The sequence below is a fragment of the Nelusetta ayraudi genome, unplaced genomic scaffold, assembly GCF_046127955.1.
Source record: "Nelusetta ayraudi isolate G7.1 ecotype Tasmania unplaced genomic scaffold, CSIRO-AGI_Nayr_v1 ptg000057l, whole genome shotgun sequence".
NCBI classification, from domain to species: domain Eukaryota; kingdom Metazoa; phylum Chordata; class Actinopteri; order Tetraodontiformes; family Monacanthidae; genus Nelusetta; species Nelusetta ayraudi.
In genome coordinates, this window is record NW_027466107.1 from 292,787 (window position 1) to 310,000 (window position 17,214).

At 45.6% G+C, this 17,214-nt stretch overlaps 1 protein-coding gene across 3 annotated transcripts in view; it reads right to left on the reverse strand.

Annotated features, from left to right (window-relative positions):
* Positions 1–17,214, reverse strand: part of mpp3a (MAGUK p55 scaffold protein 3a) — a 25,179-nt gene continuing 7,965 nt past the window's right edge. Inside the window, exons 11-20 of one of the 3 annotated variants that reach the window (XM_076038721.1) lie at positions 17,131–17,195; positions 16,336–16,356; positions 15,088–15,129; positions 3,630–3,695; positions 2,773–2,928; positions 2,564–2,644; positions 2,054–2,147; positions 1,859–1,967; positions 1,643–1,771; positions 1–1,002 (exon numbers count right to left, since the gene is read on the reverse strand). In XM_076038721.1, the coding sequence (XP_075894836.1) occupies positions 823–1,002; positions 1,643–1,771; positions 1,859–1,967; positions 2,054–2,147; positions 2,564–2,644; positions 2,773–2,928; positions 3,630–3,695; positions 15,088–15,129; positions 16,336–16,356; positions 17,131–17,195 (943 nt within the window). In that variant the 3' untranslated portion in view covers positions 1–822. The remainder of the gene's footprint in view (positions 1,003–1,642; positions 1,772–1,858; positions 1,968–2,053; positions 2,148–2,563; positions 2,645–2,772; positions 2,929–3,629; positions 3,696–15,087; positions 15,130–16,335; positions 16,357–17,130; positions 17,196–17,214) is intronic. The other 2 variants (XM_076038722.1, XM_076038723.1) reach the window with 2 other exon arrangements.

The following is a 17,214-nucleotide window of genomic DNA, read 5'->3' on the forward strand; positions in this document are numbered from 1 at the left end:
TTTTAAATGTAGAGAATGGACGGTTGAAAAAAAAAAAAGACAGAGGTGGAGAAGCGTCTGCTCTTCTTCCTGCAGCCAAAACACAGTCGTGTGCAAGTGCACTGTACAAAACCCCCTTCCTGGAAGTAAAAAGGACACACGCACGCACACACACACACACTTTGTGCACAGTTATTTTACACACACAACGGGGCGACAGTAAACAGGTTGCATTGAAGTGCTACGACGTCGTTCGTTGGCACGCAAAGACAATAAACATTTACAGTATTTACACCCAAGATTGATTAAAGACGTCATCATGCATCTCCACAGATCAGTAGAAAATAAAGATCCTGACATTCCCATAGCTGACCTTTAGTTTCCTGCGCCGAGAGGGAACTCGTTTCATGGCATTCACATCGTTCTGGTCGAAGGACTCTTTTGTATTGTTGACTGTGCAGGAAGCATGAGCAGTAGGAAAGAACAAGATGCATTGTTGGAAGCGGTGCTGAGTGCAATTAGACTGTAAACTAAAAGCTAAACATGCTACTTGAAGGTACTCCCGACAATCTGCCACCTTCTGAACGCTGCAGTCAGGAGTGGAAGCCTCCTGAGACCTGACGACTGAAACCAAACCTGACTGAAGTTACCGAAGACTGTGATTTCTTTTTTTATCTTCTTTTTTTGGACCTTTAAACAATGAGGTATACTGTGACATCATGTTCTCTCTTTCTGTGCCTCTCTTGTCTTTTGCTCTGCTGCAGTCGCACAGAGACAAGCCAGCAGACTCCCTGGGTTGGCCAGCAGGATCCTGGCAGTCATCTCCAGGGCACCGGCAAAGTTCTAGGGCCGCACCCAGCAGACGGGCACCCAGAAGGACTCTCGCTCCAGGCTCTCCAGGATCCCTCGCAGTTCTGCACAGGCACTGGCTGAGTCCTCCTTGATGAGGACCCGGTCCACCAGGTGTCCGTACTGCTGATCGATCTGGACAGCAGACTGACGCATCTCCTGAAGGTCCTCGTCCTGGACAGGCAGCGGATAGTGAAGAACTTTGAGCATTTCGACAAGTGACTTTATTTCCTGCACAGTAAAACTTTGCTTAAGAACTCCAAAATAAAAAATAAATAAAGAATTGGGCAAAATAAACTGGATTTTAAAATCACCTCAAGTGTCATTGCAATTATTTCGCACAGACCATCTGAATTTGACTTTTTTTTTTACTGAAGGGTTGTAGCTAAAGTAAGTTCTGGAATTTTAGTTGTTCTTTTGGGTTCAGGGTTTGAAATGGTTCAGGGTTTTTTTAAAAGTAGGGGTGGCAACAATTAAATTTGTTTGAAACTCTGACATGACATTTCATTTACTTTATAAATAAATATTTTAGTTTTAGTTTTTTCTTGAGGACGGCAATGAGAAGCAGCTAAAGGGCGTTGTGAATAAGGGTCGGTTTGGATAAGTCAAGTACTTCTTCCTACTCCTTTCGAGCATATTTAAGTTGTGGACATTTGTTGTTGTTGTTTTTTCTTTGAGTATTAGGCTTACATATTTTTATTATTGTATCTTCTGATTTCCTTTTCCTTCTTTTTATGCTCGAACAAAGAATTAAAGAAAGAAAGAAGAAAGACTGGCAAAAACAGTAAGAAACAAAACAAAACAGGGAACTCACTGTGACACGGCTGTGCTCGCCCCCTCCTGGCGACGTGGCGGCGCTGCGCCTGCGTCTGCTCTCTGGGATGCGAGGCTTGACGAAGATCACATAGGGCTTGAACTCTGCCGTCCGCAGTCGCCTCAGAGCCTGGAGAGTTCACACACAGCAGAGGTGGAGGGAGGTCAGAGGTCAGCCAAGGGCAGAGTGAGTCGGCTATGATGCAACAGCGCCCACCTCAGGCTGCACATCCACAACACACATCTTGCTCTTGGCCTGCACGGAGCGAATGGCCTCTATACTGGTGCCGTACTGGTTCTCCTTGTACTCCCCGTGTTCTATGAACCTGCAAAAGTACAACGAGCGCATGACATTGGCGTGAAACAAATCACAGGAGACCACACAACAGGCCAGAAACCAATGCAAACGTACTTGTTGTTCAACGCGTCAGCGTCAAATTGCTGTTTGGTGACAAAGTGGTACTCCACAGCGTCCTTCTCGTGAGGCTTCTTGGGTCTGGTGGTGTCTGGAATCCATACAGTCATTTAACATGTGCGGTGGTTTAAAGTTACAAAATGAAAACAAGAAAATAACTTCCAGGAACGCACACAGTTGAACAAAGTAAGCGTAGACGACTCGACTTTGGAAAAAATACGCTTTGGGAAAAGCGATTTTTTTTTTTTTTAAATGGCATTGAACAAAAAGAAAGCTATCAGTCAATCAATCAATCAATCAAATCAACTTTTATGACTTTATGACTAAGTCACATCCAAAGGGTTAGGGTTATCAATTTATTCAAGTAAAAGATTTGAAGTTCAAGTTAATTTTTATTGTTTATTATCTTTGAGGGGCTCATTTGTGAATAAAAACAGGAGAAAGAAATCCTCACACGCTTAAAATGATTATTTAGATTTGTGTGCATGTGTGCAGAGGCTTACTTACGTGGTACAGCAACTGCAAAGTGATGCGGGTTCTCTGCAATCACCCGCTGTTTGAGCTCATTGATCCGCGCTCCAAGAGAACCTTCAGCGATACCGGAATTTACCCACAGAGTGAAAGAAAAATAAAATATGCTGTCAAAACGTTGCAGTTTGTGTTTTGATCCACTAGATGTCACTGTTGCCACAGAAGGAGCAGAGCAAGAGTCTCACCGATAAGGACCACCAGGCGAGGCCTTTCGTGAGGTCTCTGCTGGTAGCGGGTCACCTCCTCATAGGTCAGGAAGTCGGGGTCCCCCAGGTCAGAGCCGTCTCCCAAGGATCCCTGTCGGTCCTTCCGACTCAGACGGAAACTCCTTCGAAGGCCGGCTGCAGAGAGGTTTGGAGAGAAGGAGCAACAGGATCAACACAGGCTGGGCGCGGCAACATTTCCTCAAGCTACTGCTACACATGAAGCACATATGGTCAGAGTGAAGAGACTTTTTTGCGGAGAAGATGATGCGTTGAAGGACGCACCAGCCCACTGACAACCATGCATTAAACAGTGTACAGAGTGCACATGGCTGACAGCAGCTCACTCTGGTCTGCAGAGCGACTCAGGAGACGTCCGTGTGAACTCCAGGTGCATCATGCTTCGGCTGAATCGCCAACGGCATGCAGCGGATACATCAGGACACAGTACTGAAGCCTGACACTGCTGCACACTCTCTTTAAAGCCAGACACTGCCCATGTACTTGGAGAAAAAAAAATCATATACAATAAAAAGAAAACAAAGACAAAAAAAAACAGAAAACAAAGTGATGAGGCAGCTCTGAACATTGCACTGACCCAAATAAATTGCACACACACAGATTTCCCTATACACAGCATGGTTCAAATACATGCATGACGCTTGGAACGAGGCTACGGTGCTGAGGCAGGACGGACAGGACAGCCTGGCCCTGAGAAACACCGCCGTCACTGACTGAAGCCAAAACCAGGGTCTCCCACAGCCAGGACCGTCTGTATCCTCCCCGCCCCAAAGTCAGTGGTGGGCTACCTTGAGGGAAATGAGTCGGGGGCACTGTACCTGAATAAAATTCCCAGGAAAACACCTGGCCACAGGAGGGCGCCACTGCTTTACACTTAGGAGAGACTATAACTGGCGTTAGAGCATCACACGACCCAGCCTGACACCTCCACGCAAGGTGAACGAGCAGCAAAACGTGCCTGGGTGGGTGAGTGTGCAATGCCTCCAACACAGCAGGGCCCCGGGGGGCTGGGGGATGGGCGGGGTTGGTGGGAGGGCTCAGTAGCATGGTAAAGGGTTAGTCAGAGGGAGGAGGGCAGCGCACTGGCCACAGCACAGCAGCAAGGTGGGGAAAGAAGGTGGGGAGGGGAGGGGCTTCAGGAGGGTGTTCACACTGCACTGGGGTTTGGGGGAGGAGTCAGGGTTGCAGCAGGAAGGGATGAGGCAAGCAGATTGCAGCCACAGGAAGAGCAACAAGAAGGAGCTTACAAAGCTCCTCTTGCTTGGAAATAGTCATTCCTGTGGCAAGTCACAGGAAGCGGGAGGGGAGGTGGGAGGGGGAGGGGCACTGAAGGTTGAGGGGGGAGGGTGTTGAGAAATTAACCATAACCCTAACCATAAATTGAGACCCAACCCTTACCCTAGCACAGACTCTAGCCCCAACCCTAGCTCCAACCCCGAACCCAACCGCAAACCCAGCCTTAACGTGAACCGCAACCAAAACCCCAACCCTAACCCAAAACCCTAACCCTAATTTCAGGCTTAACCCTAACCCTAACCCTAACCCTAACCCCAACCCTAATTTCAGGCTTAACCCTAACCCTAACCCCAACCCAAAACCCTAACCCTAACCCTAATTTCAGGCTTAACCCTAACCCTAACCCCAACCCCAAACCTAACCCTAACCCTAACCCTAATTTCAGGCTTAACCCTAACCCTAACCCTAACCCTAATTTCAGGCTTAACCCTAACCCTAATGCCATGCAAGTCTATGGGGTCAAAGTTCAACTTTGTCCTAGAGACATGGGGCCGCTTGCTTTGTCGTCGGGAGCCCCCAAGACACACCCGCGTCAAATTTATTTGAAAATCTGAAATTGTGTTTTAATGCTTTGAAAAGACCGAAACGCACCGAAACGACCGTACTTTCACAGTTTACCATGACACAAAGCTGTACAATGTATTACATCCACAGGTCCGAAAATTGTAAAAACATACTATAATCTGTCATTTTTTTCCAAGGACAAAATTTTTTTTTTTTTAAATGGTTTAGGGTTAGGGTTAGGGCTAACCCTAACCCTAACCCTAACCCTAACCCTAACCCAAACCCAACCGCAAACCCAGCCTTAACGTGAACCGCAACCAAAACCCCAACCCTAACCCAAAACCCTAACCCTAACCCTAATTTCAGGCTTAACCCGAACCCTAACCCTAACCCTAACCCCAACCCTAACCCTAACCCTAATTTCAGGCTTAACCCTAACCCTAACCCTAACCCTAACCCCAACCCTAACACTAACCCTAATTTCAGGCTTAACCCTAACCCTAACCCCAACCCAAAACCCTAACCCTAACCCTAATTTCAGGCTTAACCCTAACCCTAACCCCAACCCCAACCCTAACCCTAACCCTAACCCTAATTTCAGGCTTAACCCTAACCCTAACCCTAATTTCAGGCTTAACCCTAACCTTAATGCCATGCAAGTCTATGGGGTCAAAGTTCAACTTTGTCCTAGAGACATGGGGCCGCTTGCTTTGTCGTCGGGAGCCCCCAAGACACACCCGCGTCAAATTTATTTGAAAATCTGAAATTGTGTTTTAATGGTTTGAAAAGACCGAAACGCACCGAAACGACCGTACTTTCACAGTTTACCATGACACAAAGCTGTACAATGTATTACATCCACAGGTCCGAAAATTGTAAAAACATACTATAATCTGTCATTTTTTTCCAAGGACAAAAATTTTTTTTTTTTAAATGGTTTAGGGTTAGGGTTAGGGCTAACCCTAACCCTAACCCTAACCCTAACCCTAACCCTAATTTCAGGCTTAACCCTAACCCTAACCCTAACCCTAATTTCAGGCTTAACCCTAACCTTAATGCCATGCAAGTCTATGGGGTCAAAGTTCAACTTTGTCCTAGAGACATGGGGCCGCTTGCTTTGTCGTCGGGAGCCCCCAAGACACACCCGCGTCAAATTTATTTGAAAATCTGAAATTGTGTTTTAATGGTTTGAAAAGACCGAAACGCACCGAAACGACCGTACTTTCACAGTTTACCATGACACAAAGCTGTACAATGTATTACATCCACAGGTCCGAAAATTGTAAAAACATACTATAATCTGTCATTTTTTTCCAAGGACAAAAATTTTTTTTTTTTAAATGGTTTAGGGTTAGGGTTAGGGCTAACCCTAACCCTAACCCTAACCCTAACCCTAACCCTAATTTCAGGCTTAACCCTAACCCTAACCCTAACCCTAATTTCAGGCTTAACCCTAACCCTAATGCCATGCAAGTCTATGGGGTCAAAGTTCAACTTTGTCCTAGAGACATGGGGCCGCTTGCTTTGTCGTCGGGAGCCCCCAAGACACACCCGCGTCAAATTTATTTGAAAATCTGAAATTGTGTTTTAATGGTTTGAAAAGACCGAAACGCACCGAAACGACCGTACTTTCACAGTTTACCATAACACAAAGCTGTACAATGTAGGTCCGAAAATTGTAAAAACATACTATAATCTGTCATTTTTTTCCAAGGACAAAATTTTTTTTTTTTTAAATGGTTTAGGGTTAGGGTTAGGGCTAACCCTAACCCTAACCCTAACCCTAACCCAAACCCAACCGCAAACCCAGCATTAACGTGAACCCCAACCCTAACCCAAAACCCTAACCCTAACCCTAATTTCAGGCTTAACCCTAACCCTAACCCTAACCCCAACCCAAAACCCTAACCCTAACCCTAATTTCAGGCTTAACCCTAACCCTAACCCCAACCCTAACCCTAACCCTAACCCTAATTTCAGGCTTAACCCTAACCCTAACCCTAACCCTAATTTCAGGCTTAACCCTAACCCTAATGCCATGCAAGTCTATGGGGTCAAAGTTCAACTTTGTCCTAGAGACATGGGGCCGCTTGCTTTGTCGTCGGGAGCCCCCAAGACACACCCACGTCAAATTTATTTGAAAATCTGAAATTGTGTTTTAATGGTTTGAAAAGACCGAAACGCACCGAAACGACCGTACTTTCACAGTTTACCATGACACAAAGCTGTACAATGTATTACATCCACAGGTCCGAAAATTGTAAAAACATACTATAATCTGTCATTTTTTTCCAAGGACAAAATTTTTTTTTTTTTAAATGGTTTAGGGTTAGGGTTAGGGCTAACCCTAACCCTAACCCTAACCCTAACCCTAACCCAAACCCAATCGCAAACCCAGCCTTAACGTGAACCGCAACCAAAACCCCAACCCTAACCCAAAACCCTAACCCTAACCCTAATTTCAGGCTTAACCCTAACCTTAACCCTAACCCTAACCCCAACCCTAACCCTAACCCTAATTTCAGGCTTAACCCTAACCCTAACCCCAACCCCAACCCTAACCCTAACCCTAACCCTAATTTCAGGCTTAACCCTAACCCTAACCCTAATTTCAGGCTTAACCCTAACCTTAATGCCATGCAAGTCTATGGGGTCAAAGTTCAACTTTGTCCTAGAGACATGGGGCCGCTTGCTTTGTCGTCGGGAGCCCCCAAGACACACCCGCGTCAAATTTATTTGAAAATCTGAAATTGTGTTTTAATGGTTTGAAAAGACCGAAACGCACCGAAACGACCGTACTTTCACAGTTTACCATGACACAAAGCTGTACAATGTATTACATCCACAGGTCCGAAAATTGTAAAAACATACTATAATCTGTCATTTTTTTCCAAGGACAAAAATTTTTTTTTTTTAAATGGTTTAGGGTTAGGGTTAGGGCTAACCCTAACCCTAACCCTAACCCTAACCCTAACCCTAATTTCAGGCTTAACCCTAACCCTAACCCTAACCCTAATTTCAGGCTTAACCCTAACCCTAATGCCATGCAAGTCTATGGGGTCAAAGTTCAACTTTGTCCTAGAGACATGGGGCCGCTTGCTTTGTCGTCGGGAGCCCCCAAGACACACCCGCGTCAAATTTATTTGAAAATCTGAAATTGTGTTTTAATGGTTTGAAAAGACCGAAACGCACCGAAACGACCGTACTTTCACAGTTTACCATAACACAAAGCTGTACAATGTAGGTCCGAAAATTGTAAAAACATACTATAATCTGTCATTTTTTTCCAAGGACAAAATTTTTTTTTTTTTAAATGGTTTAGGGTTAGGGTTAGGGCTAACCCTAACCCTAACCCTAACCCTAACCCAAACCCAACCGCAAACCCAGCATTAACGTGAACCCCAACCCTAACCCAAAACCCTAACCCTAACCCTAATTTCAGGCTTAACCCTAACCCTAACCCTAACCCCAACCCAAAACCCTAACCCTAACCCTAATTTCAGGCTTAACCCTAACCCTAACCCCAACCCTAACCCTAACCCTAACCCTAATTTCAGGCTTAACCCTAACCCTAACCCTAACCCTAATTTCAGGCTTAACCCTAACCCTAATGCCATGCAAGTCTATGGGGTCAAAGTTCAACTTTGTCCTAGAGACATGGGGCCGCTTGCTTTGTCGTCGGGAGCCCCCAAGACACACCCACGTCAAATTTATTTGAAAATCTGAAATTGTGTTTTAATGGTTTGAAAAGACCGAAACGCACCGAAACGACCGTACTTTCACAGTTTACCATGACACAAAGCTGTACAATGTATTACATCCACAGGTCCGAAAATTGTAAAAACATACTATAATCTGTCATTTTTTTCCAAGGACAAAATTTTTTTTTTTTTAAATGGTTTAGGGTTAGGGTTAGGGCTAACCCTAACCCTAACCCTAACCCTAACCCTAACCCAAACCCAATCGCAAACCCAGCCTTAACGTGAACCGCAACCAAAACCCCAACCCTAACCCAAAACCCTAACCCTAACCCTAATTTCAGGCTTAACCCTAACCCTAACCCTAACCCTAACCCCAACCCTAACCCTAACCCTAATTTCAGGCTTAACCCTAACCCTAACCCCAACCCAAAACCCTAACCCTAACCCTAATTTCAGGCTTAACCCTAACCCTAACCCCAACCCCAACCCTAACCCTAACCCTAACCCTAATTTCAGGCTTAACCCTAACCCTAACCCTAACCCTAATTTCAGGCTTAACCCTAACCCTAATGCCATGCAAGTCTATGGGGTCAAAGTTCAACTTTGTCCTAGAGACATGGGGCCGCTTGCTTTGTCGTCGGGAGCCCCCAAGACACACCCGCGTCAAATTTATTTGAAAATCTGAAATTGTGTTTTAATGGTTTGAAAAGACCGAAACGCACCGAAACGACCGTACTTTCACAGTTTACCATGACACAAAGCTGTACAATGTATTACATCCACAGGTCCGAAAATTGTAAAAACATACTATAATCTGTCATTTTTTTCCAAGGACAAAAATTTTTTTTTTTTAAATGGTTTAGGGTTAGGGTTAGGGCTAACCCTAACCCTAACCCTAACCCAACCGCAAACCCAGCCTTAACGTGAACCGCAACCAAAACCCCAACCCTAACCCTAACCCCAACCCTAACCCTAATTTCAGGCTTAACCCTAAACCTAACCCCAACCCAAAACCCTAACCCTAACCCTAATTTCAGGCTTAACCCTAACCCTAACCCCAACCCCAACCCTAACCCTAACCCTAACCCTAATTTCAGGCTTAACCCTAACCCTAACCCTAACCCTAATTTCAGGCTTAACCCTAACCCTAATGCCATGCAAGTCTATGGGGTCAAAGTTCAACTTTGTCCTAGAGACATGGGGCCGCTTGCTTTGTCGTCGGGAGCCCCCAAGACACACCCGCGTCAAATTTATTTGAAAATCTGAAATTGTGTTTTAATGGTTTGAAAAGACCGAAACGCACCGAAACGACCGTACTTTCACAGTTTACCATGACACAAAGCTGTACAATGTATTACATCCACAGGTCCGAAAATTGTAAAAACATACTATAATCTGTCATTTTTTTCCAAGGACAAAAATTTTTTTTTTTTAAATGGTTTAGGGTTAGGGTTAGGGCTAACCCTAACCCTAACCCTAACCCTAACCCTAACCCTAATTTCAGGCTTAACCCTAACCCTAACCCTAACCCTAATTTCAGGCTTAACCCTAACCCTAATGCCATGCAAGTCTATGGGGTCAAAGTTCAACTTTGTCCTAGAGACATGGGGCCGCTTGCTTTGTCGTCGGGAGCCCCCAAGACACACCCGCGTCAAATTTATTTGAAAATCTGAAATTGTGTTTTAATGCTTTGAAAAGACCGAAACGCACCGAAACGACCGTACTTTCACAGTTTACCATAACACAAAGCTGTACAATGTAGGTCCGAAAATTGTAAAAACATACTATAATCTGTCATTTTTTTCCAAGGACAAAATTTTTTTTTTTTTAAATGGTTTAGGGTTAGGGTTAGGGCTAACCCTAACCCTAACCCTAACCCTAACCCAAACCCAACCGCAAACCCAGCATTAACGTGAACCCCAACCCTAACCCAAAACCCTAACCCTAAACCTAATTTCAGGCTTAACCCTAACCCTAACCCTAACCCCAACCCAAAACCCTAACCCTAACCCTAATTTCAGGCTTAACCCTAACCCTAACCCCAACCCTAACCCTAACCCTAACCCTAATTTCAGGCTTAACCCTAACCCTAACCCTAACCCTAATTTCAGGCTTAACCCTAACCCTAATGCCATGCAAGTCTATGGGGTCAAAGTTCAACTTTGTCCTAGAGACATGGGGCCGCTTGCTTTGTCGTCGGGAGCCCCCAAGACACACCCACGTCAAATTTATTTGAAAATCTGAAATTGTGTTTTAATGGTTTGAAAAGACCGAAACGCACCGAAACGACCGTACTTTCACAGTTTACCATGACACAAAGCTGTACAATGTATTACATCCACAGGTCCGAAAATTGTAAAAACATACTATAATCTGTCATTTTTTTCCAAGGACAAAATTTTTTTTTTTTTAAATGGTTTAGGGTTAGGGTTAGGGCTAACCCTAACCCTAACCCTAACCCTAACCCTAACCCAAACCCAATCGCAAACCCAGCCTTAACGTGAACCGCAACCAAAACCCCAACCCTAACCCAAAACCCTAACCCTAACCCTAATTTCAGGCTTAACCCTAACCCTAACCCTAACCCTAACCCCAACCCTAACCCTAACCCTAATTTCAGGCTTAACCCTAACCCTAACCCCAACCCAAAACCCTAACCCTAACCCTAATTTCAGGCTTAACCCTAACCCTAACCCCAACCCCAACCCTAACCCTAACCCTAACCCTAATTTCAGGCTTAACCCTAACCCTAACCCTAACCCTAATTTCAGGCTTAACCCTAACCCTAATGCCATGCAAGTCTATGGGGTCAAAGTTCAACTTTGTCCTAGAGACATGGGGCCGCTTGCTTTGTCGTCGGGAGCCCCCAAGACACACCCGCGTCAAATTTATTTGAAAATCTGAAATTGTGTTTTAATGGTTTGAAAAGACCGAAACGCACCGAAACGACCGTACTTTCACAGTTTACCATGACACAAAGCTGTACAATGTATTACATCCACAGGTCCGAAAATTATAAAAACATACTATAATCTGTCATTTTTTTCCAAGGACAAAATTTTTTTTTTTTTTAAATGGTTTAGGGTTAGGGTTAGGGCTAACCCTAACCCGAACCCTAACCCTAACCCAAACCCAACCGCAAACCCAGCCTTAACGTGAACCGCAACCAAAACCCCAACCCTAACCCAAAACCCTAACCCTAACCCTAATTTCAGGCTTAACCCTAACCCTAACCCTAAATCCAACCCTAACCCTAACCCTAACCCTAATTTCAGGCTTAACCCTAACCCTAACCCCAACCCAAAACCCTAACCCTAACCCTAATTTCAGGCTTAACCCTAACCCTAACCCCAACCCCAACCCTAACCCTAACCCTAACCCTAATTTCAGGCTTAACCCTAACCCTAACCCTAACCCTAATTTCAGGCTTAACCCTAACCCTAATGCCATGCAAGTCTATGGGGTCAAAGTTCAACTTTGTCCTAGAGACATGGGGCCGCTTGCTTTGTCGTCGGGAGCCCCCAAGACACACCCGCGTCAAATTTATTTGAAAATCTGAAATTGTGTTTTAATGGTTTGAAAAGACCGAAACGCACCGAAACGACCGTACTTTCACAGTTTACCATGACACAAAGCTGTACAATGTATTACATCCACAGGTCCGAAAATTGTAAAAACATACTATAATCTGTCCTTTTTTTCCAAGGACAAAATTTTTTTTTTTTTTAAATGGTTTAGGGTTAGGGTTAGGGCTAACCCTAACCCGAACCCTAACCCTAACCCAAACCCAACCGCAAACCCAGCCTTAACGTGAACCGCAACCAAAACCCCAACCCTAACCCAAAACCCTAACCCTAACCCTAATTTCAGGCTTAACCCTAACCCTAACCCTAAATCCAACCCTAACCCTAACCCTAACCCTAATTTCAGGCTTAACCCGAACCCTAACCCTAACCCAAACCCAACCGCAAACCCAGCCTTAACGTGAACCGCAACCAAAACCCCAACCCTAACCCAAAACCCTAACCCTAACCCTAATTTCAGGCTTAACCCTAACCCTAACCCTAACCCTAACCCAAAACCCTAACCCTAACCCTAATTTCAGGCTTAACCCTAACCCTAACCCCAACCCCAACCCTAACCCTAACCCTAACCCTAATTTCAGGCTTAACCCTAACCCTAACCCTAACCCTAATTTCAGGCTTAACCCTAACCCTAATGCCATGCAAGTCTATGGGGTCAAAGTTCAACTTTGTCCTAGAGACATGGGGCCGCTTGCTTTGTCGTCGGGAGCCCCCAAGACACACCCGCGTCAAATTTATTTGAAAATCTGAAATTGTGTTTTAATGGTTTGAAAAGACCGAAACGCACCGAAACGACCGTACTTTCACAGTTTACCATGACACAAAGCTGTACAATGTATTACATCCACAGGTCCGAAAATTGTAAAAACATACTATAATCTGTCATTTTTTTCCAAGGACAAAATTTTTTTTTTTTTAAATGGTTTAGGGTTAGGGTTAGGGCTAACCCTAACCCTAACCCTAACCCTAACCCAAACCCAACCGCAAACCCAGCCTTAACGTGAACCGCAACCAAAACCCCAACCCTAACCCAAAACCCTAACCCTAACCCTAATTTCAGGCTTAACCCTAACCCTAACCCTAACCCTAACCCAAAACCCTAACCCTAACCCTAATTTCAGGCTTAACCCTAACCCTAACCCCAACCCCAACCCTAACCCTAACCCTAACCCTAATTTCAGGCTTAACCCTAACCCTAACCCTAACCCTAATTTCAGGCTTAACCCTAACCCTAATGCCATGCAAGTCTATGGGGTCAAAGTTCAACTTTGTCCTAGAGACATGGGGCCGCTTGCTTTGTCGTCGGGAGCCCCCAAGACACACCCGCGTCAAATTTATTTGAAAATCTGAAATTGTGTTTTAATGGTTTGAAAAGACCGAAACGCACCGAAACGACCGTACTTTCACAGTTTACCATGACACAAAGCTGTACAATGTATTACATCCACAGGTCCGAAAATTGTAAAAACATACTATAATCTGTCATTTTTTTCCAAGGACAAAAATTTTTTTTTTTTAAATGGTTTAGGGTTAGGGTTAGGGCTAACCCTAACCCTAACCCTAACCCTAACCCAAACCCAACCGCAAACCCAGCCTTAACGTGAACCGCAACCAAAACCCCAACCCTAACCCAAAACCCTAACCCTAATTTCAGGCTTAACCCTAACCCTAACCCTAACCCTAACCCCAACCCTAACCCTAACCCTAATTTCAGGCTTAACCCTAACCCTAACCCCAACCCAAAACCCTAACCCTAACCCTAATTTCAGGCTTAACCCTAACCCTAACCCCAACCCCAACCCTAACCCTAACCCTAACCCTAATTTCAGGCTTAACCCTAACCCTAACCCTAACCCTAATTTCAGGCTTAACCCTAACCCTAATGCCATGCAAGTCTATGGGGTCAAAGTTCAACTTTGTCCTAGAGACATGGGGCCGCTTGCTTTGTCGTCGGGAGCCCCCAAGACACACCCGCGTCAAATTTATTTGAAAATCTGAAATTGTGTTTTAATGGTTTGAAAAGACCGAAACGCACCGAAACGACCGTACTTTCACAGTTTACCATGACACAAAGCTGTACAATGTATTACATCCACAGGTCCGAAAATTGTAAAAACATACTATAATCTGTCATTTTTTTCCAAGGACAAAAATTTTTTTTTTTTAAATGGTTTAGGGTTAGGGTTAGGGCTAACCCTAACCCTAACCCTAACCCAACCGCAAACCCAGCCTTAACGTGAACCGCAACCAAAACCCCAACCCTAACCCTAACCCCAACCCTAACCCTAATTTCAGGCTTAACCCTAAACCTAACCCCAACCCAAAACCCTAACCCTAACCCTAATTTCAGGCTTAACCCTAACCCTAACCCCAACCCCAACCCTAACCCTAATCCTAACCCTAATTTCAGGCTTAACCCTAACCCTAACCCTAACCCTAACCCTAATTTCAGGCTTAACCCTAACCCTAATTCCATGCAAGTCTATGGGGTCAAAGTTCAACTTTGTCCTAGAGACATGGGGCCGCTTGCTTTGTCGTCGGGAGCCCCCAAGACACACCCACGTCAAATTTATTTGAAAATCTGAAATTGTGTTTTAATGGTTTGAAAAGACCGAAACGCACCAAAACGACCGTACTTTCACAGTTTACCATGACACAAAGCTGTACAATGTATTACATCCACAGGTCCGAAAATTGTAAAAACATACTATAATCTGTCATTTTTTTCCAAGGACAAAATTTTTTTTTTTCAAATGGTTTGACACGCCTAAATAATCACAAATGGCCGTACTACCATGGCTTAGCATGAGACTGAGAGGAACAGTGCCAAATCTCAATATGTCCGATAATCGGAAAAACGTACATAAAAACATACCTGTGGCTTGGTTTGTTTTTTCATGGACAAAAAAAAAATCAAAAAATGGTTGCACAAGCCTGAAACTCACTGAAATGAGCGCCCCATCATAGCCTAGCCTGAGACAGAGTGAAATCTGAATCTACTTAAATCAGAAAATTGATCTTCAGCATCCCTCCAACTACTTTTGACCCTTCCCTCAACCCCAGACAGATGTTTGCCCAGCAGGGGGTGCTAGCACGCAGACAGGCTGCAGCAAGCCAGGAGCAAAGTATGGAGGAGAAGGAGGAGGAGAAGAGGGGGAGGAGGAGTGATGGAGAGACGTGCACGCTCTCACCTATGTACTGTCCATTGAAATATCCCTCACAGTCACAGTCCTCTGTAGGGAGGCAAATGGAGGGGGGACAGGGTGAGAGACCTAGGGGAGCTGAGGAGCACTGAGTGGGGGAGGAGGGGTTAACGTGGGAGAGGGGCGGCACTACAGTCAGCTGGAGGAGAGACCAAACCAAAGGAAAGAAGAGAAAAGAATAAGGCAGAAGAAGCAAAAGGAATTAAGGAAAGAGGGAAAAAGAGTGGACACTAGGAGAAGAGAGAGTACGAGGAAAGAAAAAGGAAGGAATGAAGGAAAGGAAATCAGAAAAGGGGAAGAGGATAGAGTAGGTTAGTTAGGAATAGGTTAAGAAAGATTGAGAAGGAAAGAAAAGAGATGAAATAAAAAAAATAGGAAAATACTAAAAGAGAGGGAAAGATAATAGGAAAAAAGACAAGGAAAATCCAGACTGGGATGAAGAAGGACATCAAGACTGGAAGAGAAGAGGAGGCGAACTGAACGAAAGAAAGAATTCAGGGAAAGACTGGAGAGGAGAACTGAGAGAGGAAAGGTGAGGCAGGTGAAACGACCCAACTCGGCCAGGGAAGAAGAAGAGAATTTAGACGAGAGCAGAAGAATGAAAGAGCAGACAGAGAAAGGAGGAGAGGAGGGGAAAAGGAAGAGGAGAGAACTGCCCATCCGGGTCTAAAGTCCGACCCACAAACTGCAGAAAGACTCAAAAATACACAACTGAGAGGAAACAGTTGATGGTCGGCTCATCCAAAATCTAAAATCGAGCACGAATCGAGCGCTTTGACGGAAGACGTGCAGGGAAGCAGGAGGAGGACGAGGAGAAGGAGGAGGAAGAAGAGGAGGAGGAGGAGGAGGAGGAGGAGGAGGAGGAGGGAGGGAGCAGCAGTTATTTTTAACAACCCTGCGCTTTGTCGAGCTCAAGTCCCCGGGGACGGTTAGTGCACATCACCTGGCGCAGTGCGCGCACACACTACACACACACAGACACACAAACACACACAGACACACAAACACACACACACACATACACAGGCTGAGATTCTCTATTCTGGTCTGCTGCACTGACAGCAGGAGGGGGATTTAAGACTGGGAGGAGTAGAAATCCAAAGTGCACACGGCTCCCTTGTAGGCACACACGCACGCACGCACGCACGCACGCACACAGGCACAAACACAGACACAAACACAGACTCTGAGCTCTGAGGCCTCTGTGTCAGCAGAGGTGTGTTGTGGGAAACTCACCTTTGTCACAGCTCTGCTCGTCTGGCAGCAGGGACGGAGGAAGCAGAGTGTCAATCTGGCTGCAGTCAGTCGAGGACAGTGAAGGCAACACAGTGACATGAGCTGGACACCACAGACAGGAAGGGGTGAGGGTGGGGGGGTTGGGGGCGTGGGGGGGGGGGTGTAGATGGCTCACATCTAGAGCGCCCCCTTCTGGGATTTGAGGAGAATTAACGGGGCGGCTCCTGCATGGACTTTGGGCCTCCTGCTGGATCTGCGCTCAGCGGTGTTCGCCTCTCGCTCTCACCGGAGCTGTTTACAACTCCGGAGGTGTAGTTTACAGCCGGGGCTTTGTTTCCACTGCTGCTTGCTGTCTGGAGCAGCGGCAAGCTGAGCTGCTACTTGGCCAGATGGAGGCGAACATGAAAGGGATTAATTCATATCTGTGATCCCCTCCTCACCCTCCTCCTCACCCTCCTCCTCACCCTCCATCACTCTCTCATCCCTTTCAAAAACACACCGCAGCACAAAGAGAGAGTGATGGAGGGAGAGAGGGAGAGAGAGAGAGAGAGAGAGAGAGAGAGAGAGAGAGAGAGAGAGAGAGAGAGAGAGAGAGAGAGAGAGAGAGGCAGGATGGATCCAGATGCCTCTCAGAGAACCAATTACCGGCAAAGGAAGGAGGCGGGGTCAATAAATGTCAATGAATAATGGAAAAGTGCTGAATTCAGCATCTCAGACAGGTCTGACTGAGCTGGTGGGGATCGGGGTGGGGGGGTGACAGACAGATGGATGCCTGGGAAGCAGCAGCAAACTTACATGAGGGCTTTTTAGGGGATTTCGGGTTGGGGAGCGTTCCCATTTTCATCCGGTAGGCCAGCCGCCTGGCAGGTGGGAGGAGCC